The sequence below is a fragment of the Homarus americanus genome, unplaced genomic scaffold, assembly GCF_018991925.1.
Source record: "Homarus americanus isolate GMGI-L3 unplaced genomic scaffold, GMGI_Hamer_2.0 scaffold50281, whole genome shotgun sequence".
Taxonomy (NCBI): domain Eukaryota; kingdom Metazoa; phylum Arthropoda; class Malacostraca; order Decapoda; family Nephropidae; genus Homarus; species Homarus americanus.
In genome coordinates this window covers 1,473,400-1,497,461 of record NW_024742338.1, presented here as the reverse complement: position 1 = coordinate 1,497,461, position 24,062 = coordinate 1,473,400, and the positions used below count along the sequence as shown (strand labels likewise).

The 24,062-nt window shown below is 37.4% G+C and overlaps 1 protein-coding gene and 1 long non-coding RNA gene across 4 annotated transcripts; one reads left to right on the top strand and one right to left on the bottom strand.

Annotated features, from left to right (window-relative positions):
* Nucleotides 1–1,756: 1,756 nt before the first annotated feature.
* On the top strand, nucleotides 1,757–23,563 carry LOC121876780 (putative inorganic phosphate cotransporter). Of its 3 annotated transcripts, none has more exons than XM_042382175.1 (12): nucleotides 1,757–1,865; nucleotides 2,411–2,638; nucleotides 5,327–5,514; nucleotides 6,564–6,797; nucleotides 7,173–7,260; nucleotides 9,300–9,436; nucleotides 10,979–11,071; nucleotides 12,373–12,522; nucleotides 15,812–15,944; nucleotides 19,917–20,158; nucleotides 20,804–20,927; nucleotides 21,901–23,563. In XM_042382175.1, the coding sequence occupies exons 2-12, from the start codon at nucleotides 2,530–2,532 to the stop codon at nucleotides 22,035–22,037; spliced, it is 1,635 nt and encodes a 544-aa protein (XP_042238109.1). In that variant the 5' UTR covers nucleotides 1,757–1,865; nucleotides 2,411–2,529; the 3' UTR covers nucleotides 22,038–23,563. The 3 variants fall into 3 exon arrangements, with proteins under 3 accessions (XP_042238109.1, XP_042238108.1, XP_042238110.1); XM_042382174.1 differs by having other exon boundaries at nucleotides 1,808–1,889; XM_042382176.1 differs by lacking the exons at nucleotides 1,757–1,865; nucleotides 5,327–5,514 and having other exon boundaries at nucleotides 2,437–2,638.
* On the bottom strand, nucleotides 20,048–20,806 carry LOC121876781. The gene is made up of 2 exons (XR_006090810.1): nucleotides 20,294–20,806; nucleotides 20,048–20,150 (listed from the first exon to the last, which is right to left on the bottom strand). It is a non-coding gene; the product is annotated as an uncharacterized LOC121876781 (long non-coding RNA).
* Nucleotides 23,564–24,062: the final 499 nt, after the last annotated feature.

The window sequence follows — 24,062 nt, the reverse complement described above, 5'->3', positions numbered from 1 at the left end:
TTTCGGTCATCCACCTATTTGAAATGGTCAGAATCCTTCAAAACACATCAAAAACCATCGGAAAAACATAATTTTAACCTAACCTAACCTCGCTGGATAACCGAAACGATAATACCTTATTTTAACCTAAATACTGTGTAAATAAGATCAACAGATGGTTATAACTGTAGAAAAAACATGAAAGTAATATTCAAACTCACCAGTAATGCGAGCCATAGATATCAACGCACTTCAGGTAGGGAGGGATCCCCACCTCATGAAGTCTTCTTGCACAAAGTATAGGCAGCAGTTGCATGTCCATTCTGCTACTGGTCGAATTCCTGACATATAGCAGACGTAAAGGTTCAGTGACCGGACCAATAACTATTGCCTAGAATTTGAGGTTTTCTTTTCTTCTCCGTAGTATAATAGCTTGGGAATGTCCCTCCTGCCAGCAATGGTCACATTTTATCGGTACGTTCACAGAACATGACATTTACAGCACCTCAGCGCTTATTGCACCACCAGCACTGACATAATAGCAGTGCTTTAATGATTTTCACACTTGGCAAAATTTCCGCATTTTTCTTGTCAAAAAATTTACTTTCCAATCACAAGATCAGGCGTAGCTTCCTTAGGCATCGCCGTCGCTCGAAACAAAACAAAGTTAAGATGGCGGGTCGTCCACAAGTGTTTTCATTTTAACCTTTTCTTGCGATACACTGTATGTCTGAAATCCCACTACACTCTTCATTCTCTCACTTTATCAACAAGGTGTTGGTGGTACAGCGTTAACGAGCATAACTCACCAATATGTCAAGGGTTCGGGCCTCGGCCCGGAAACACGTGAGAAGGGTATCCAGTGTGACCTTACCCAACACCACAGGTTTCCCGGTCCCCGGTTTCCTGAATTTTCCTCCTGTACTAACGCTGGATAAACTGCCCAAACGGTTAGTACCCTGATAAGTGGCGAATCTGATAAAAAAGAAGTCCCTTGTCCAAATAATTCGTAAGGCTTGAGAATCCCTGCTGGCCGCGCTCAGTGGATGTAAACTAAGTCAAATTCAATATTATCTTTAATTTTCGTTTCATTTTGTAAGTATAATAAATATTCTAATGATAATATAGTTGAATTGAAATCACCTTAAATTGCTTTCTACTAATCAGTTTTAATAAAATCAATACCTTTTAACTGTAATATTATAAACCCAAAGTTGAACCTGAAATGCAGTCAAAACTGTCTTGAGAACTCTCTACTTTCCATGGTGGCATCACCGTTTATCTCCCGAGGAAATTGGGGGAGGAATGCGGAATTTAGCCCATTGTGATAGCCCCCTTTACACACTACACAACATCACATTTTTACCCATGAAATTATCTCGCCAACGAACTTTTTTTTCGCTAACATTCCATTTCTCAATAACTTCTCGATCACCACACATGATAAAAATCATATCCGGAGATGTGTGTATATGCGAGTGGGGTTTACCCATCGTCGGATCCAGGGGGGAGGGGGGGACCGTTAGGACTGTAGGGTTATTGGATATTGGTTCACACTCAGGATGGGATGGAGAAAGGATGTATTGGATGTACAATGCAGCTTGTTGCTGGGTAGGTAGCACGGTAATAAGCGTTGAGTAGAGAGAGCTGGGCGGTGAGGGTGCCCAGAGTGAGGGCACGCGGCTTGAGAGACGCCAAGGTCGCTGGCGGGAGCGGGAGCCGCCAGGCTGGCGCGGAGGAGGAGGTGTTGCTGCTGGCGGGGGCAGGCGGGCAGATAGTTGATCCCCGCTCCGTGGGCGGCGCTGGAGACGTAGGCTGGGGAATTCGAGAAGGTTCGGTGCTTGTAGGGGAGGAATCCACTACAGGACCCCCGTGTCCAACCCTGGGTAAACCCCACTCGCATATACACGGTGATGCACTGTACCACAGTTATTAGATTATTAATTTCTTGCTCCCTATTCATTAAAAGTTTTAATTATCATATACTGATTCTATAGGGTACTGTAACAGTAGCATAAGAAAACGCCCAGTTGTCTTTTACATTTTTTACACTGGAGCGTTTCAGTTTATTATTATGCCGTAGGATATTCTTGTCTCGTCATTATTCTAGATTTAACAATTTAATGCCCTTCCGTAATTGTATAACATGCATGACAATGGTGCGATACATGGCCACAAACTCATGTGTTCCTCCCCATTGTGGTCGTGATAATTCTAGTTACATCTGAAGTACCGTTTTGTGCATTAGTAACAAAAAAATTCTATGAGAGAAAACTGAATAACTATACTTGGCTGGCTTATAACTTGATGAATTGAATTTAAGCTGCACCTTTTTGTGGGATATTCTTAACAGTAATAATCTTTGTTTAATAAGATAAAGTTTATAATATATAACAATACTGCATACTGTAACAATGTACCTTATCGTCAGCGTGGTGATGGTTGATCAGCTGGCACTTTGACAGTCAGCTGACGGCTTGTAAACAGAGATGCAGTCGTGTTAGGGTGGCCCGCGGACTCGCCTGACAGCCTTACAAGTATACAGCAGCAATGCCTAGAGACTCACTACAACAACGTCCTGGTACTCAAGACGTGCTGAGAAGAATGGTTGAGGATGATCACCACCTTATTGAAACTGTTCCTCAGACCGCGCCTGAAGGTACAGTACTCGAGTCATGACGGTCTCCACTTGTTGACCTCGAGTGTGTGGTGTGAGCTTACTATTGGTTATCCTGTAGCAATTTTCACACCTGGGGTGTCAATAATACATAGTAAAAATTATAACTAGTAGGTAGGCGTGATTTCCTTTACAATACTGTATATATTGAACAGCAATCTTGACAATGTTTGATTTAATTAACTGGTAAAATTGCAGATTACAGCAACCAAAGAATCTGATGAAAAAATAAGTTTTTCTGATGGTTTTTCATGCGATTTAGCCCCCCCCCCCCTCCCTCCCTCTAACAATAATGGGGGAAAGTGTGGTAATTCTGGGTTCTGGGTGGGGGAGAGCCATAATGAGAGATTTGTGGTAGAAGCGAATTCTAAAATTGTCCGAATCGCAACAAGAAAACAGAAGAACACATTATGCAACAGAATTTCTGTTATTTACGAAAAAATAGGAGAAATAATACGGTCCGACTAATTACCCAAATGTAGTCGCAATGAAGTCAAATGATGGTCCTACAAGCGTAAATCGGGCTGTGAATCACTTCTCGATTATTATTTGGTGTCATAAATTCACAAAAAATTGGTAAACTTAATTTAATCTGAGTTGTGTTAGGTTAGGTTAGGTACAAGCACTCTATCTATTAACTCAGATTAAATTAAGTTTACCAATTTTTTGTGACTTCGTGACACCAAATACCAGTCGAGAAGTGATTGGCAGTCCGATTTATTCTTGTAGGACCATCATTTGACTTCATTGCGGCTACATTTGGGTACATTTGGGTAATTAGTCGGACCCGAAATAATAGTTCTATCGATTGAGTGTTCTGAATTCCCAGTACTCTGTGCTTGCTAACTTATACAGTATAACCAAACTAAACCTTACCTAACCCTCTAGCTGGGGGCTCTGCCCTCGGATCCCCGGTGGTCCTAGCCGGGGGCTCTGCCCTCGGACCACCAGTGGCCCTAGCCGGGGGCTTTGTCCCCGTACCCCCAGACTCTATGTGATAACCCAGAGTCTCGTGGTCAGCCTCCACCAGAACATACTAACAGCTGCTCTGATTTTATTCTTTTTAAAATTCAATAACTTCCTTATTATCAATTTGTGATGGAAGTGTAACATAAGAAAATGACCATAGAAAAATAGTTCTATTGATTGAGTGTAGTGAATTCTGGAATTCTGTGCTTGCTGTTTACTGCAATATTACCAATTAACTTACTGCTTAGCATGGTTTTTAGACCTGCACTATTTATGCACAATTTAATAAATTTGAACATTTATAATGATTTTATTGAATAAATATTTGGTATTTATTGACGCTGCCTATTTTTCATAGAAAAGGTTTTAAAAACGTCCTAATTTCAATGTGTTTTAAAGTGGACACTGTTGTAGTTTTGACAGATGTGTTAAAAAGTGGTTATTTCTAAATTAAACCAAACCTAAACTTCGTTGTTTAGAAAACAAGCAGCAGAAGCATTGTTAGAAGACCTCAACAGCCTAACCAAAGAAACCTATCTAACTTCCTAGCCATGGGGCTCTGCCCCCCGGCATATTAAACAGAAAGAACTTACTATGATATGGTGTAAATTTACGTTTTTTGTGGACATGAGAGCAGCCACCTGAACCGCGTGGCTCATAACCATGCGCTGGCATTGATCGGAGCCGTCAATATGATTGGAGGGAATGCTCTTTCTCGGCCACATTACTTCTAAGAAAGACAAAGTAGTGCAAGTCTAGTCGTCTAATTATCGTACCAAATGAAGCATTTACCCCCCAAAATTTCAAATCAGAACTCACTGATTAAGAATATAAACACCAAAACAAATAACACATGGGCGGGTTAGTCATCACTATTAACCAAATATTTACCTATTGTTCTAAGTTTCCACCCACACCCACAAGTTCACATGCAGCAAAAACCTGTAGAGTCTGAAGTGCAACCATGGGCCTTGGCTGTCCTGTTGATCTCCAGTTCATTCATAAGCTGCCTTGGTTTATTTTTATTCAAATATTTATTTATTTTTTAAATTATTAATGCTAAGTGAAAGTTGTTGATTCCATTTCATTAAAATTTCGGGGGCTCATGAATATATGAATTAGGTCAGCGGATTCTTTGGCAAAAGTTAGGAAGAACGGTTAGTACCACTTTATTTCCTGAAATAATATTTTTTCTTTAACAACGAGGATACGCTTGTTTTAATGAATGCAAATATGTAAGACATCCATACAAAGCGTCATTATCTTATAAACATAATCAATTGCTACCAAAATTCTCTCGACACTTGGCAATATTTGACATCTAATTTTAAGATCATTATGTGTTTCTGGTTAATAGCTGATGAAAACTGCTCCTTTTCAGGCTGAATTGTGTAGGAATAAAAAAAAAATTACAACAGAACGAAAATAAAGTTTAAGTCAATATGTGTTACTGAAAAATGCAATTCCCCCTTACCTACGTGACCCTCATACCATCAGGCAGACAATGTGTCCAGGAAATTTGATCTGAAACTTTGCATATTTGTGCAAGATACCTAATTGCAATGTTTAAAAAGTTTGACACTGATTAGTTTATCTAGATTGGATTTTACTCTGATAAAAAAAATAATTTGTGTGCGGGAATTTGAAGCCTTGAGTACCGTAATTGTATCTTATCACTGAACGTGTAATTCTCTTTTGCAGGCTGCTTTGGTGCGAGACACATTTTGGCTTTCTTGGGCTTTCTGGGGTTTGCAAATGTATATGCCATGCGTGTTAATTTGTCAGTAGCTATTGTTGCTATGGTTAACAACACCGCTATTCCTCATACAAACAAGAACGAATCAGATGTGTGCCCGGCTTCAGCTGACAACACCACTCATCCGGTCAAGGTTAGTTACCTGTACAGTGCTAAGTTTCCTTTATACTGTATTCCAGTTTGGTAATATGAGTATATGCAGAAGCCATGTTATCAAACGTTACTGTACATAATACTGTATACATTTTGTACTCTTTACTGTCCCTGATATGCACCTTTTGTTTTAACACAAATACCCTTTACTTCATCCATACATAATTGTTCATCTCTTTTGTCTTAATTTTAACATATGTTCTCTATAACCATCTTCACCTCTGGCTAGTTCATTATCAATGCCAACTAAAATTAACCACCATTAATCACACATGCCTTTCACTGCCAACAAAGCAGCCAACTTGATGAAATTAATCACCTTTTATATGTCATGATAACACTTGTCTTTCCATATATAAGTGCTGGGCATCAGATCATAGCTGCTTTTCCGTATAGCTACAGTACTGTATATGATTAGTATTTACTATATATTTTAGGAGTAGTATTTTGTTTATGTTTACCCTGAATATATTGTGATTATCTCTTCTTAATAATTATCTCCTCTCTCAAGTTCTCACATTAGTAGATACACTGTATTAGGAAGTGAATCGCATTAGTCTTGTAAAAATGAGGTCATCTAGAATTAACAACCCACATTGTACAGTATTGTGAATGCTTATACAGTACCTAATACCAACTACTGATCATAGAAACTTTCAAATGCATGAAAGTCCTTGATTAAAAAGAAAAAGTTGTACAGTAAACAGTAAATGGTTATTATCTTGAGTATTCTAGCATTTGCAAATACTTAAATCTTCTCTTTAAAAAAAAATATGCTCCAAAATGCACTTTATGTAGTACTGTACTTTACTTCATCCTCATTACCATTTGTCAGTGCCTGTACTTAGCTCAAATTTAGTGTGTATGAACAGTGTCCATATACAGTACGGTACATTAATTTTGAATGTACTGTCTATCAACCCTGAAGCAGAATTAAAGAAATGCTGTAGTGAAAAATAAAGTTGCATAATGAAAAAGTACAGTAATAGTATACAGTACCAGTGTAATATATGGTTTTACCTCTTGCAGGATGGAGAATTTCCTTGGGGTGAAACTGAGCAAGGACTGATCCTCGGAGCTTTCTTCTATGGATATGTGCTGACTAATATGCTTGGTGGTCGGTTAGGAGAGCTTGTTGGTGGCAAGATTGTGTTTGGTATAGGTGTTCTCGTCACCTCCATAATGACAATTTTTACTCCAGTTGTAGCCCGCGCAAGCACACCTCTGTTTATTGCTCTTCGAGTTATTGAAGGATTAGGAGAGGTAAGTCTTGAGGAAGTATAATTTTTTTATTTAAGAGCATAAATATAGCACACACATACAGGCTGGACAAGAAGTTAAATTTAGGACATTATGTTTTTAAAATACGGTACTCTTTTGAGTTAAAGGCAGTACATTACTGACTATACATGTACAAAAGTTAGAGACAACAGCCCATTTGTTAAATGTTTAAACTTTAATACCCTGTATGACAGAGACTGCTCTATCACAGTCACCCCCTGATAGGGAGGCTCTCTGGAGGAATGAGTTGTAAATAAGAATATTATGAATAACTAAAGAGTATTCACTATTCTACCTGGATTGAAACAAAATTAGCATTATATTGTGATTTGTAATTAATGGTAAGCTTTCTGCTAGGGCGTGACGTTCCCTGCAATGAACTCCATGATGGCTAAGTGGGTTCCTCCCCTAGAGCGCAGCAAAATGAGTTCCCTGGTGTATGCTGGTAAGACTATCTCTCAATACTCTTTATGGTAATAGAAAAATCTAATACAGTACAATTATGTATTTTACCAAAAGCAGGTTTGATATACAGTATCAAAATTCTATATCCACAAGTCCAGGTGATTATATGTTCATTAGGTGTTTCTTGGATAATTTAGAAGAGTGCAGCCAATCCAAAATGTATTGAGACCTCAGGTGTTCAAAAGAATATGAGACATCGAGTGAAGACCAAGCAGGAACACCTCTGAGGTTATTGCTCATTTTTTATTCCACTGGACCCAGGAGTCTCAATACTTTTAGGATTGGCTGTACAGTATACTGTATTGCTTATCCTTACCTTCTGTTTGACGATTGTCTTCTATATTGCATAATAGGTTTTTATAGCCTGTGGGTTAATGATGACACTAGACACTGCATGTGGCAGTTTCCTTCCTTCATTATCAGTTCTCCTTCCTTGAACTTTATTGACAAATGCTTGTGCTGTTGGTTCAAAGGAAGCCATGGTGAATTGATGAGTTTCTTATCTCTTCTTGAACTTTCTATTTGATAAAAAAAGTCTGACCATCTTGGATATATGATTACCATGGCTGATGCAGGGCTAGTCCAGTGTTTATAGTCAGGTCTTATGAAGATTAGGAAATTCTTCTTATTTCACCTAATGATAAAACACCTTAATGCTAAATGGGGTTTAGGTTAGGTTTGATTAGGTTAATATCAGGGTTTCCTTAATGAAGATTTTAGACAAGTACATGGTAACAAACCTTCACTTGATAAGCCTTTTTTTTTTTATCATACCCCTCGTCACAGTGTCATCCCCAGGAATTTTTGCTTCCTTTAAATATGTCACTCCTAGGGAAGCTTTTAAGTTTAGAGTATAAAGAATTCATCTCCAACTTGATCAGAGTGAACAGTTCTGTACTGGGACCAACCCAACCTTACACACACTGAACCATACATAAAGATATCAGTGGAAACTCTGCCAATAATAGGCCCTGATGAGGTCTTATTTGTCTAAGTTAGCTTGTCTCTGAAGGAACTTCCATGCCCTCAACAATTCATTATTTATGAGGAAGAGGAAGTGACTAGCAAGCTCAGTGGAAGAGGAAGCAGAGTCACAAACAATCCAAAATTAGACCAACTATGCCCAATTCCCTTCCAGTTATTTGGGGTGAAGGCTTTTATGATTGCTTAGTTTCCAGCAACAATGCACATTTGTCAACCGGCCTGTTTATAGCAACTGTGAAACAAGAAGTTTCGCAAATGGATGAAGACTTCAAGAGTTGAAGCTCCCCAGAATTTTGTCCGCCATATTCCACTGTGGCCGACACACAAGAAAACTCACTTGCAAAACTGAAACCTTGTTGGAACAAGAATCACTTAAGGATTTTGTTTACTGTGAAGGATGAGTCATGAATATAACACAAACACTTACAGTAAACACCTGTGAATGAAGTTATATCCTGTGACAGCCAGGTAGGTTTGACTGGGATATTCACTTATAAACTTCTTTATTGGCAAGGTGAAGGACCTTCCAGTATTTTGCAATACAGTACAGTAAAATTTTAAGATTTTCACTCCGTTGTATTTCCTACACTGTTTGGTACTTGTTACTTATTAACTTTAGAGGAAAAATGTATGTTAATTTTGTATTCTAATGTATCCAGCAAATTAAGTGTTTATTTTTTTAATTAGTGAATGTGCACTACTGTATTTAGCAACTTTCACTTAAGACAGCACTTGGAAGACCTACAGGGGGGTACATATACCGTAGTACTGTAATGCCCAGTTTTCACTTTATAAAAGTGGGTTAGTGGTTGAGTGGTAGATAGGAAGGGCATCCAGTCATAAAATTTGCTTCAAATTTACCTGCTGGCAATTGAGACACCACGTCAAGTAATCACGGCTAACCCATGCATGTGTGGAATATGGCGTTAAAACGATGATAATAATGATGACTATAGCAACAGTTTATTATTGTGATTTAGTGTTACAGATTATGAATACCTAATGTATATGTAATGTTTGTTTTATTCATTTCAGGGGCTCAGTTTGGTACAGTTATATCACTACCAATCTCCGGTTTATTATGTCAGTCAAGTTTCCTCGGGGGCTGGCCAGCAGTGTTTTATGTGTTTGGTGTGTGCGGACTACTGTGGTTCATAGTCTGGATGCTCCTGGTAAGTTTGATGTAAAGAGTCATAATGGTCTGATTATAACTTTATGGTCTAAATATTTACTGATAGGCCATGACAGATAGTCTCAACATGACAGAGCTACCTCATACTGTGTGAGGACATTGACGATACTACAGTTTAGCTCTCTCTAACTATACCCTGGTCCATTCCTAGAGGGTAAAAAGTCCTTGAATTGTATGTATTATTTTTTTAGGGTCAGAAAGCTCATACCTTTGGAGATATCTTTTGTGTCAAGCTACCAGTACATGATTGAGGATAAAATGGTAGGGGAGATAAAGAGTTGGTAGTGACAGGAATATTCTTGAATATTATAATATTATTCTAGATATCATCCATGTGTCAGACATCATGTACTATACATTATCACCTATTTTTTAAAACGTTCGGGGCAGCAAGTTTGAAGAGAAATCTTGAACATAAGTAACCTGACAAATGAATTTGTCAAACTCAAATAATAGTTTTGATGAATCCATTTCTCGGGTCACTTTAAACTAACCTGATGTTGAGGATTCCTTTTTGGACTTACTTCCATTGGATGTTTAAAAAAATGGGCATATGTGTTGAATTCCATCAACATCCTTTTTATGAAGCATATAAAACTTGGGGTGATACTCATATTGATCCTAATGATGACAATGATAATACTGTACAGTGAACCCTCACTTTACGCGGTCAATTGAACCCACGGCGGCCCGCGTAAAGTGAGAAACGCGTAAAGTGAACAACATAACTTATGGGATTAATTGAAATAGAGACCGGGCCGACCCCCAAACTCCACTTTTTCAGACACAATACCTACGTTGTAGTAAAAATAACTTCTTAATTTTATGATGGTATGTACACACAATTAATAATTAAGAGAAATATCAATAATATTAGGTTTTTTAACACTTACATTAGTAGAAAAGATGGCTGGGAACACAGGGATGTGGGGTTGGTTCCGAGGCAGAGGGCAGATTATTGGCCCTCACCTGTATCACTTGTATCAATTGTATCACTATCCACCACAGAGGCTTGCAGGGCCTCTTTGTCAAACCCCTCAAAGTCCATATAAGTCCATATCCTCACTATCATTATCACTATCACTGACTTGGGCCGGCTGTGGTGGGTGGCGGGTGAAGAACTCGGTAATGTTTTGATGACTGGGCGACCTTGTGCGCACCCTGCTCGCGCCGCTCTCTGCGTAAAAGGGTACACACACCGCGGAAAGTGAGCATTCCAGTTTTGGCAGGGTACCGCGTAAACGTTGAAACGCGTAAAGTGGGACCGCGTAAAGCGAGGGTTGACTGTAATTTAATTATGAAAACAAAGTTGAGAAGACAGAAAAATGGGGATTCTAAAGTTCATGCACTGTACAATGTGCATCCCTAATGGCAAAGAAATTAAAATGGATACACTGATTTTGGTATTACCTGTATTTCTAAAGTAGGTGATACAGATGATTGTGTTATACCAACTTAGGTTACTTGGGTGGATTTTGTATAGCTATATCACTACCATATCCTCTGATATTTGTGTTGCCAGGTCCATAACACACCTGAGTCACACCCCAGGATATCCTTGGATGAGAAGATTTATATCCAGACAACTCTCAATCAGTCACCAAGTAACACTAAGGTAAGTAATGACACACATACTTTATTCAGAAATAAAAGTTCAAGTACTGTACTGTACTGTACTGTACTGTACTGTGCTGTGCTGTACTGTACTGTACTGTACTGTACTGTACTGTACTGTACTGTACTTTATTGTACTTTACTGTACTGTGCTGTGCTGTTCTGTGCTGTGCTGTACTGTATTGTACTGTACTGTACTTTATTGTACTTTACTGTACTGTGCTGTGCTGTGCTGTACTGTACTGTACTGTACTGTACTGTACTGTACTGTACTGTACTGTACTGTGCTGTTCTGTGCTGTTCTGTGCTGTTCTGTTCTGTTCTGTACTGTACTGTACTGTGCTGTTCTGTACTGTACTGTGCTGTTCTGTTCTGTACTGTACTGTACTGTACTGTACTGTTCTGTTCTGTTCTGTTCTGTTCTGTACTGTACTGTATAGATTAAGTTATGTACACATACAGTTGTTCCCAAGTGGTACAGACATGATGACTTTACTATGTTATCTGTACAAATAATCTAAAAACTATATAACACCCATTTACACCAGATATTGTATTGAGCTGCTTCATAACCACCTTCCATACAAATGTAATACAGTACTGTACACTGTGTAGCTAAATTAATCTTCCCCAAAAGTAATAGAATGCTCAATAGTATGCCATCTCTATAGAAAGAATAGTGTTAAGAAAGGCACTATAACTCTAATTGCCAGTTATTCTTTACTTCCTAATAATGTCGATTAGTTTATTCTTGGGCTTTGGCTTGACAAATTGAGTAACATTATGCATATCATGGTGAATAATGCCTCCCTGCCTGGCCATGGATGTATATCTAAGTTATAGGGAGTTGTTGCCCTGCCTTACTTGTCACAACTGTGTATGTGAATATAAATATTATCCTTCACACAAGTTATACAATACAACTACAGTAGTATCTTTTATGGCTATGTGTTTAACCAGGTCCTTTCTGTTCATGAAGCCTACTCTTTGTAACAGGAAAGGTGTGATTATGTTCAGAGTCCTGTCACATTTTGTAGGATTTATGTCCTGTAGTTTTACATTGTGGACAACATAATATAGATTTATTAATTTATATTATCTTTCCCTTTTCTATGCAGGGTGGCTAAGCAGGGGTTGATCCCTTGATTCTTAAAACTCGGCTGCTTAGTGGTCCCCCTCCATGATTCTCGTTCAATATAGAGTATTTCCACCACTGGCCAGCACGTTTGGTAGCATATTCATATACTGTACTGTACTGTTGAGTGTCCAAGATAATGGAATAATTATTTCCATATTTTTCAGGTTCTACCCATTCCTTGGAGGCACATTTGCACTTCTATGCCATTCTGGGCCGTATTTGTTGCCCACATAGCACAAAACTGGGGCTTTTACACACTGTTAACAGAATTACCCACATATATGAAGAATATCCTGCATTTTGACTTAGCTCATGTGAGTACTGTACCTCTGCTACAAAGTTTATTTCCATGATTTCATAGGTATCTATTTTTTTAATATATTTAAGGAAAAGTGTGTGGTTGTTTGTACATGTTGTCTTGGCCCTTTTATCACTTTGTATACTTTTTTTACATCGCTGTCCATCATTCTCCCCTTCGTAGGTTTCTTTGCCACTTGTTCCTCCTCACACAAGAGTGGAAGAGGAATAGAAACAACCTAAAAATATATAGAAATTTATTTTAATTTTTAATTTTTGCTTGTTAGTCCTTTAGCCAATGAGATTGTAGTTATTCTTCATTTATTTTGTAATTTATTGATATGAAGAGAAATCACTTGCACACAAGGGTGTCTAATGAAAATAATTAATTTGATATCATTGATCCCAAAAATCATGGGATGGTCAATGCTAGCTGTCTGTCATGATAGTGACTTGCCCAGAACATTAGCAGCGTACTTTCAATGGTTAAATAAATACAGCAGGCGACATTTATCACCTCCAAAAATTATCTATCATGTCTTCAGTCAAGGCTTTCTTTCTATTAACACTTTCTGGTGATGCAGCTGAGCATTCACAATCCAGAAAAGCATTCAGTTGACATTGTTGATCGAAGCCATGTCTTGACTTGTCTCACTCTGCTAAATGACCGCTCTACTTCACAAGTGGAGGCTGGAAGTGTCAAGGAGATTATAGCGCGTTTTTTCCCAGCTGAGAAAAGATGCCCCGCCCCCTCCTCAAAAGTTACGGCTGTTGCAAACCTGTCCGATTTTGTCCTGAAGTAATGATGTATTTCTAAATGAGTTTATTCATAATCATTGGAATAACCATTTCTGACGAGAAAGGTATTTATCTAAATTTTATAAAGATACAGTACATACATTTATTATTTCAAACATAAGCACGCAGGAAGTTTATCAGAAATCTTATACAAGAATTAACTGTTAAACTCCGGTAGCAACTTCACGCTTTCGGAGGATGCATTTAATACAGGTACTCCTCGACTTACGACATACACTACTTAGGACAACCCGGACATACGACCGCCGTGGTCGTATAAAATATTTTTCAAATTACGTATTTTCTAGTACAGACGTTGGTGATCGCGCTGTGTACTGACAAAATTTTCGTTTGTAATTCCTTTTAAAATGGCTGGCAAGCGTAAAAGTGAGAGTTCTCGTGGTGCTGAGAAGAAAAAGGGACACCCATTTTAGAATTTCTATGTATTATTTTCGCCTTTTCAACATGACCAATTCGACTTACGACCTGGTCGTGTGGACGGAACCCCGTCGTAAGTCGAGGAGAGACTGTATATACTTATTTTTACCCACAATAAGGCATACTAAGACAAATTACATATCAGTAATACTACATTATGCAAAAACAACATTTTAAAAGATCAGAATCACATTGAAATGTTACACGACCATCAACAGAGGTGGGAAATATGACCATGAACAACTTCATATTTTTCCCGCCTCTGTTAACGGTCGTGTAATATTTCAATGTGTTTCTGATTTTTTAAAATGTTGTTTTTGCATAATGTAGTATTATTGATACGTAATTTGTCTTAGTATGCCTCATTGTGGGTAAAAATAAGTATACTGTACTGTATATTAAATGCATCCTCCAAAAGCGTGAATTTGCTACCAGAGTTTAACAGTTAATTCTTGTATAAGATTTCTGATAAACTTCCTGTGTGCTTATGTTTGAAATAATAAATGTATGTATCTTTATATAATTTAGATAAATACCTTTCTTGTCAGAAATGGTCATCCCAATGATTATGAATATGCTCATTTAGAAATACATCATTACTTCAGGACAAAATCGGACAGGTTTGCAACAGCCAATCAGCAGTAACTTTTGAGGAGGGGACGGGGCATAATTTCTCAGCTGAGAAAAATGCACTATAGTAGGGTTTCTCAAATAGCAGGAAACAAATCACACTGCTTTAGAAGATCCGTCATAGACAAGGTTGCACCAGAATCAGATGCTGTTTTCTTTTGGGAATGTTGATGCTGTGCCAACATTTCAAACCAGGACTGTGACTCTTCAGTAAAATTATCAGTTTTGTAGATCTCATTTAACTGTGCCATTTTTCCTGAGCCATATTTTTCTATATTCATTAATTATTGGATCTTCACTCACATTGCCATCACAACTTGGTTTTGCAAGGGACATGCTTGGTATACATGAACTCATTGTGACAGATTTTTGAAGCATGATTATAATGTAATAATTTCCATGGCAGTAAATGTAAATACCCCCGGTAGGTATTTTTAAATCATCCACTATAGTGTATTTGTTTTGCTCTTATTTACCTTTATGAATAATATTATAAATAAATATTATAATGTTTGTAATTATGATTTGTGTCATAATGTACTAAACAAATTGTGCAGTTACTCAACTATCATACTGGTTATCAAGAACTGAAGACAAAACACAATTAGTTAAGTTATGGTACAATATGCAAAGTATTTCTGAAAATTGCTAATTAAACTAACTGTAAAATAATGCATAGTCAGTTTTGATGACAAGTGGTCATGGCTTCATCTTGACCTAACACCAGGTATACAGTATACAGTTCCTCTGTGATGTCAACATCATGACAGTCTTACCTGAGTCGGCCAGCCAGGTCAAGCCACCAAAGGAATTGTCAAAAGTACACAGAGTGTATTGTAAACAAGGATTACAAAAAAAAAAATTCCAGGGTGGTGCAAGTGCACCCCCCTGCAGACGTCCATGCTTGGACAGTTACCTTAGGTCTATCATCAGAGCCATTGTCTGTACTACATATTGTATTGAAAAGAAGAGCTCACTGCATGTTGTTCCTCTACCACACACCACCAACACAGGCAGTTTATCTCACTTTGGTGTAGTCAACTTAAATGCTCAAAATTGTCATGGTGATGAATAGGCATTTTGTCATTATAGTTGATCTTGCACTTTATAAAACAGTTTCAATGTGAAAGGCAATATTTGTAGAGCTTCTCTTATTTGTAGTGTCATGGCTTACATAAAAGTTTTGTGTGGACACTGTACTGTAACATAGAATTATAGTATAGAAATACGTAGTGGAATGTTAAATTGCCTGTCTACTCACAGTCTGTCATGTGTATTACTGAAGCTGTTTGACAATTGTTCCATATAGAACATCTTCAGGGAATGTGTTTGTCATTATCCACCACCCACTGATACTTTTGTGTATTTTTTGGATCTAAGATTTTTATAGCTTAAAATTTACTTTTTTCCTTATCATATTTTCTCTCTTATTGTCCACAGAGTGGTTTTATCTCAGCTTTGCCATACCTTGTTATGTGGTTATTTAGTATTGCTGCTGGTCAGGTGGCTGATCACCTCAGAGCTAGAGGTATTCTCTCCACCACGGCCACCCGCAAGATCTTCAACAGCATTGGTAAGAACTCAGGGGGAGAATCTATACAGTGTTTTAATCGATAAGTGTTTTAATTTTTTTAATTTTCTCAAAATTTGAAATGGTGTATTTTATCATTTCTCACTTGTCTAGCAAAACCACAGCAGGTAAACTCTTCTTAAAGGAGTCTGAAGTAAATTTGTTGGTAAATCTGAGCATTAAATAGTACTGTAGATGTGATCTATTTGTCTATCTGTATCATGCATGTAATATCTCCACCCACTATTCTCTGCATTTTTCATCAATCTACACCACCATGACAGCCTCCACACACATTTTATCTCAGCTCTCTACTCTTGATATTTCTTTGTTCTAACTTACTTGACTTTAATATTGCCAAAATAGTTTTGATAAGCAAGTTATTCAACATTTCTTCTTACCATAGTACAGGTAGCATATCTCCCTGTTCTTATTATTCCTCACTTTATATGCTTTCTTACAAGCTCAAGCTGTGGAAGCAAGAACAGTACTGGGCTTCAAAATGGCCCTTGTCAAGACTATCAAGAACAATGGGGGGATCCTACACAGGGCACTGTCCTCCTTTCCTCGCCATGGCCACCTCTAGTTTGAGTGGTCATTAGGTAAATGGGCTGTGTGTGTGAGCCAATTTTACTCATGCAGTTTTGGAGTGAGTCTGGGCTGAGGGGAAAAGCTTTGTGATTCTCTTCCTCACTTTATATAATAGTGTTGTCCTTCACTTCACTGCCATGCTTTATTCTTCTCAAATTTGGACAGTCTCTTGTTCAGATTTGCTTGATTTCAGACAAAATGTTTAATATCTTAGCAATCATTATTGGCATGTTTTGATGTGTTGCAGTTATTGGTAAGACAGTGAGAATTTAAGGTAGGTACTAATACTTCTGAGTGAAGCAGACCAGGTAACTGCTACAGGTAGTACAGTATATTTATTGTGTACCAAGCTCAAGACCACAAACAAACTGGATTTGTGAGTTTTCCAGAAAATTAGGTCTAGAATACAGTACTGTATACAGTAGTACATGAAATACAATACTATTATATAACATAAAGGATATTATGATGAAAGTTAGATGATAATGTCCCAAGATGACCCCTGAACAATATAGTGTACTGCACATCTTTTCTTTTTTCTGTTATCCTCTTCGCCACTGATCGGCTCGTTAGCCGCTTGGGCGATCGGTCACGTCTCTGATTACTTTTCCTTTTCATTTATCCTCTTCACCAAAAGATTGGCTCGCTAGCCGCCCGGGCAATCGGTCACGTCTCTGTCACGCACTGTTGGCAAATCCGGGCAGTCACTCCAAAAAAGTTTGCCATCACAGTTTTCTGGACTTGCGGCTTCTTCAATCTTGAGCTGTGACCCCTTGTGGGGCGAGCGTCCGCCAGCTCCAAGCTTTTGTTTCTAAAAATATGATAATAAATTGTTAATTAAATAAAAAACAAGTGAAATAATTTACATTAAAACTGTCTTTCTAAAAAGATACCAGTAATAAAATAAACCATGAACACTAAATATTAACACTAGCCTATGGGTAAGTGTGTTTGATTGTGTTTACCTGTATAATGTAAAGTAGTGTATGTGTGAAGTTGGCGGTGAGTATATTACAGTAATTACCATATCTCATACAGTATGTGTGTACAGGAGTAAGTTTGTAAGCCATAATGCAGAAGGGGTCCCTGCTACTCACTCTTTCACATATTCGTTGCTTATCAGTAGGGGAATGATAAGTCAACATATAAACATACAGGTATCCTCACTAAATGAATTAGGTAGGTTCCTGAAAACATTCATTAAGTGAATTTTTGTATAGCAAATAAAAGAACATATGGGAAAATAGGATTAGGTTCCCCAATGATAAGAAAACCGAAATATCATACCCCAAAAATATGAAATTGGTTCACAAAAAAAACCTTACCTAACTGATGATAGATAGTACACAACTATTGTAATTTACTACCTAATACACTAAAAACATTAATAAAATACTGTACTGTATAACTTTGGAACATTACCTTATGGGAGGGCAGTTTGGGCCTACCACAAGGAGGTGGGGAAGGGTGGGCTGAGTAAGGGCCTCACTCAGCAGGATGAGGAGGGTTGCCCACCTCATCACTGCTGTCTCAAGGGTCACATCCCTTCCTATTTTCTTTGGTGTATTACGGGTAGCCGAATATTCAGCAGAACACTTGGATGCCATGATGAAAGGAATAATAAAGGGATGGCACGGATAAAGAGAGATGACCTTACACACGCAACGACTAGCTGTCTCCGCGCATTTCTCCAAGATGGCTGCCCCAGGTTTTGAATTTTTGCCGGGGCCCAAATTTGTGTTAGCGGGGGAAGCTTTTGTAACACTTAAAGAAGTGTTAATTTTAGAAATTCGTATAAGCGAATTTTCATAACTCTATCTTTCGTATAGCTTGGGATACCTATACTGTACAAGTAAAATAAAATTACAATTACCAGATAATACATTTATATATACATTAAGTGCAAATAATTTTTTTTTAGCTTTAATTTCCTATGGTATGAATACAGGGTCTATTAATGTAGTGTGTATACTGCACCTTATGTAAGATTGCTGCAGCTGTATGTGTCAAAAACAAACAAGACACTCCAGTTATCAATACTGTATGTAGGATTGTAGGGTGTATATTTAAATACTGTATCTTATATCCAATGGGTTTGTATTGAAACGAGTACAGTAAATTATGAATTGTACAGTATTAAGTTTTTAGCAAAATGTACTTTCAGGAAATATTAGTACACCTGTACAGTGATATCTCCATTAGCCGGAACAATTGTTGCAGAGTATTTCCAGGAATGAGAGATTTTTGGGTAACAAGACGACTCTCAAAGCCGGAAAAAAATCCCTCATCCCCGGAATTTTCTGGAATTTTTCGGGAAAACCTAATGGAAAAATTTTCTCGGAAGTTCCAGAAATTGCCCATTATGTACATTATCTCTTGAACCCGGAAAAATGTCCCTCATCCCCGGAATTTTCCGGGTAACTGAATTTGTTTTCGGAATTAACAGAAAATGTGCCCGATTTTCATCTCTCAAACCCGGAAGAAAAATTCCCCATCCCCGCAATTATCCAGGTATCGGGAAAATTTTCTCAGAATTTTCCGGAAATTACGGCTTTGGGAACTAGTTTTTGAGAAAATTTCTATTCCAGCTCTCGGAGAGATCTGGGTTTGAGAGATTCCGACTAACAGAGATATTACTGTATGTTTATCTCGTGCAACCTCGTGTATTTTTTTTTTAAGGGCATTAGCCCACCCGGGCACGGGTCATTTTTAATGACCCACATCAAGGCCCGGGAGGTGAAAATATAATACGGTATAATAATAATAATGTTTGGCTAGGTTCTGTAAAAATTGTCTTCGAGGATTCCGTGGGTTTTATCCTGCAACCTGCAATGTCTGTGTTACATTGTCATAATGGGTCTAGAGCATGTGTTAAGTGCAAAGAGTGAGCCTAAGCATAAGATGGACAGAAAAAGTGGAATATTTGAGTTGAAGTTAGAAGTTTTAAAAAAAGCGGAGTGGTGAGAATGCAGCTGGCATCACCTGCACGTGGGTCTACATCCCACCACTGATTGTTCCATAATTACAGTAACTACGGTACTGTACATGTACAGTACAGTACAGAACAGTACAGTACTTGTTTATTCTTTGTTTGGATGTCACAGGGTACAGTGGCAATGAATTGGAATATAACCCATCCTTATTACATTATTTCTTAAGACAGAAAATTCCCCTTTTTTGTCAGAATAGTCATGGTAACAGCAAATAGAAATGTAAACCGTTCTTATTCCATTAATTTTTATGGGGGAAAATTCCCAGTTTTTTAGTACTTAACCTCAACAATAATACTGTTTGAACGCCTCTATTAATCGGTCATTATTTTCATTATTCACGTATGTTATACAACTTTACCGTTGTAATTAATATTGAAGTGTATATTTCTAGGTATATATGGCCCCATGATTTGCTTGGTCCTTGTTGGTTATGCTGGATGTCATAAAGATGCAGCAATTGCGTTGTTGTGTGGAGCTGTGGGCCTGAATGGTGCAACTCTCTCTGGCTACATAAACTCTCACCTAGATATTGCCCCTAACTTTGCTGGTACACTTATGGGCATCACCAACACTGCTGCTACAATCCCAGGATTCTTGGCTCCTCAGCTTGTTGGTTACCTCATCACTGGAAAGGTAAGTTGTGGGTCATTGGTTTAACGTTAGTTCCTCCCTTCAACCTGAAATTTGTGTCATCATTTGTTAATTTATGCACCAGTAATATTCTTACTGAATATCTTTACAGAGCTTTAAAATTAGCACAGCAGTTACCTGTACAAAGTTGTGTTGCTTTATTCGATGGTCTGGAAAGTGGAAATTTAAGTATGCCACTGTACTGTACAGTGGAAGAAGCTTTTGTTATGTTAGTACACTCCCTTTCCTAGTTCTGTATTGTGCAGTATAACCTCATATACTGTACTTGAACTATAAGAGGCAGACAGCCAGACACTTGTCAGAAAATGTGAGAAGTTTGACATTATGCAAATTGTATTTTTTCTATCCAAAATATATCTGAATCTAATTTCACATTACTGTGGTCTTAAACATGTTAATAAACATTTAGTTCTACCTCAAAAACTAAGTTGAATTATCCTACAGAAACATCTGTTTCTCTCCTACTGACCATTTATTTGTTTAAAATCAAAAGCAATAATTTCAGTATTTTTCAAAGTACAACATAAAAAACTCAAGATGTGTTTAAAATATTAAGCATGTATTTATAAGCTTTTCACAGTTAAGTAACTATTAAATCTCAACAAATAATTGTGTTCTTAATTGCAGGAAACTGTGGGACAGTGGAAACTTGTATTTTGGATAGCTGGAATAATTTACTTTATAGGAAACACTTTCTACATCATTTTCATCTCAGGAGAACAACAAAGTTGGAATGACCTTAAAGCATCTGGTAAGTATATAGTACAGTGACCCCTCCGTTAACGAACTCAATCCGTTCCAGAAGGTCGTTCGTTAACCGAAAAGTTCGTTAACCGAAACCATTGTTTCAATGGGTTTTTGGGTAATTGGTTCCAGCTCACCGAAAATTTCCTAAATTCAACAAAAATGGTAGAAAAGTTCACTTACTTTGAGGTGTGTATGTAGAAGGCTCCTGGATGATGATGATGATGGGATTTAGAATGGGGGTGGAGGAGAAGGAAGAAGAGAAGGCATTGGGGTGGAAGAGAAGTCACCCCATGGCGCCATTTCACCCATAAAATTTTAGCTCTCTTGGTGTAATTCAAGATTATTTTCTTTAAATCAACACTGCACTGCATTATATATTGTCAATATGTAAAATATATTTCAAAATGACCAATAATTTGCTTGGAAACACAGAAAAAAAGCGTTTAGTTGAAGAGAGTCTCAAGCAAGATGTTACCTCCAGTGAAAACAGAGAGAGACTAACTTCTGTTTGCTGTGTTAAGAGGCTGGATGCGCATTAAACAAGTCGCTTTACCTTCAATTATGTTCAATAATTGTTAAAATGACTAAAAAATTGAATATTAAACTTTTAAAATTATTGAATAGTATAAACTTCTTAATATTTACTAAAATAGTAAGGAATTTAAGCCCTAGAACCGATTAATGTATTGGCGGACTGATACTAAAGCTGGTTGCCCGGTCAGTGCAAGCGAAAACATGTTGAGGTCGGTTCGTAAGAACTTCGTTAACCGAATTTTTTTTCGTTAACCGAATTGAAGATCCTTATGGAAGGCAGTTCGTTAATCGAAATTACGTTAACCGAGGTGGTGTTATTGGTGGGAATCTCATAATTCACTTGATTAATGACTCATAAATCATACAAATGTTAACATAACAGTGCAGAAGTAGATAGAGTATTGAAATTCATATTCAGTAATGTACTTTGATATGTTTATCAGATGCTTCAAGAATGCGGGAGGCAGGAAGCACTGGGCAGTATGGCTCTCTTGCAACCCCGCAAGACATTTTCCAAGGCCCAGGAGTAAACTCTGCTGGTGGAGCAACTTCACCGACAGGTCTCCCAGAGATATTTTAAAAACCAAATTTTCCAGTCCACATCTTATTGAAATCTCATGCAAGAATAATTACTATATGATAGGAAACTATTTTTGTGTACTAGAGTATATAAATGTGAAATGAGTGAATAACTATTTAATTTTCAGATATTTAATATTGTATATTTTTGATTATGGTAATTCTTTGATTTATTAGTTAATTTATAGTAGTGTAAGTTCTCCTCTGTGATATTTCTGTTCTACAGAACTAAATTTTAAAGTAAGTGTTTGAATTTAGGTGAAATTACGGTACAGTAGTGATAAGATAAATTTTTTGTACATGTACACAAGACTCATTTAGTGTATACAGTACTGTAATACTCTAAGTATTTTTTCTTCATTACAGTGTATTTGTAATTGTTGCTATAATTGAGTACATGTACAGTACAGTACAGTACAGTACAGTACAGTACATGTATATTTACAGGTAGTATAAAAAACATAATTAAGATATTTTGATGCAGCTCTAGCTTACATCGCTAGATGTTTCAGTATATTTTTTTTATCTTGAGCTTTATGCAGAACATCAGAGATTTATTTCAGAAAAAATGTCAGATTTTATTCTGCCAACTTTATACGTACAGTGTGAAATATATGACTGTGTGTCTCATGTTTCTGGTTATTGACACAAGCACCAAAACAAATTGTAAGAACACATACATTCTTGACTTAGCCACTTGCAGTAGCACAGGTAAATTTGTACACATACATGCATTAAGATAATCTAATGTACACTCGCCACAAAAAGTTCTTAAACACTCAAAAGGTCATATGATATGACAAAATGAGCAAGAAATCTGAACATTGCTCTCTGAGTAAGTCTTATTGCTAATTAAATTACTGTACTTCTTTTCACTTGTAAATACTATAAAGACAAGCAACATATATTATTGTGAAATATTGAGTCACTTGACAACCAGGCACACCAACCATTCTGAGATGACATGAGCCATAGTGCTCATTCTGAAATCTGTCGTTCCCACCTGTGCAAGAAAATTTAATGGCGAATGTATCTCTAAGCATTCTGCTTGGAGTAAATAAATATGTACAAAAGAATCCCATGTAACAAGGTGTGACCCATGATTCAGCTGTGAGATGTAGATCAGTGTTTCACAAGGATTACTGACTAAAGGTTGTGTATATCTCAGCTTAAAGCACATGCTTCACTATTTCACCAGTGTCTTAGCCTTCAGTATCAGCTTTAAGGTCTTATCAGACAATGTTTCATACCATCTACATTATCCCCTCATTAAAATTTAAACACATTACACCTACTTTGATGACACACACAATTAATTTTATTATTTAAACTGATTTATGTAAACTTTTAAAAATTCATTGAGAGAACACTGTTGGGATTGGTTGTCATAGTATCATCAGTGTTTGCTGAGGTTTGTAGTTTGTTATGATTATTGAAAATTGGTATGACAAGATTTCTTACCACTTATCAAATAGTTCTCAGTTTGAGCTTTCATTGCAATGAAGGAAATAAATCACTCCTCTATTAGAACAGACTTTTAATGCACCCTGTATTGTATGTGCTTTACAGCTGTAACTTATCTAGATAATTGCACTCAGGGTAGCTGAGGTGCTGCAGTGCAGGCACCAGTCTGGTGGCCCTCCTTTGGACATTTTCAATCAATGGGCCCAATACACTGCCCTGTGGTACCCCGCTTGTGACGTACACATGATGATTTCGTGTCATGGAGAAAGTCTCCGATCCACTCTAGGACATTTCCCCGAATCCCATACCCTTCCAGTTTAATTTAAAGCCTTTCATGGGGTACACTTTCAAAAGCCTTGGTAAAATCTAGGTAAATATTGTCAATATTACCACCCTGTTCTGGAATATGGGTCCAAATATCCAGTACCTTGAGTAATTGTGTTAAGCAGGAGTGCCCAGGCATAAAACCCTGTTGGCAATCCCTTACAAGGTTGTTTCGTAGTAAATGTTCCATCATGGCATCTCTTATAATGCTCTCAAGTACAGTACTTTACATACTATG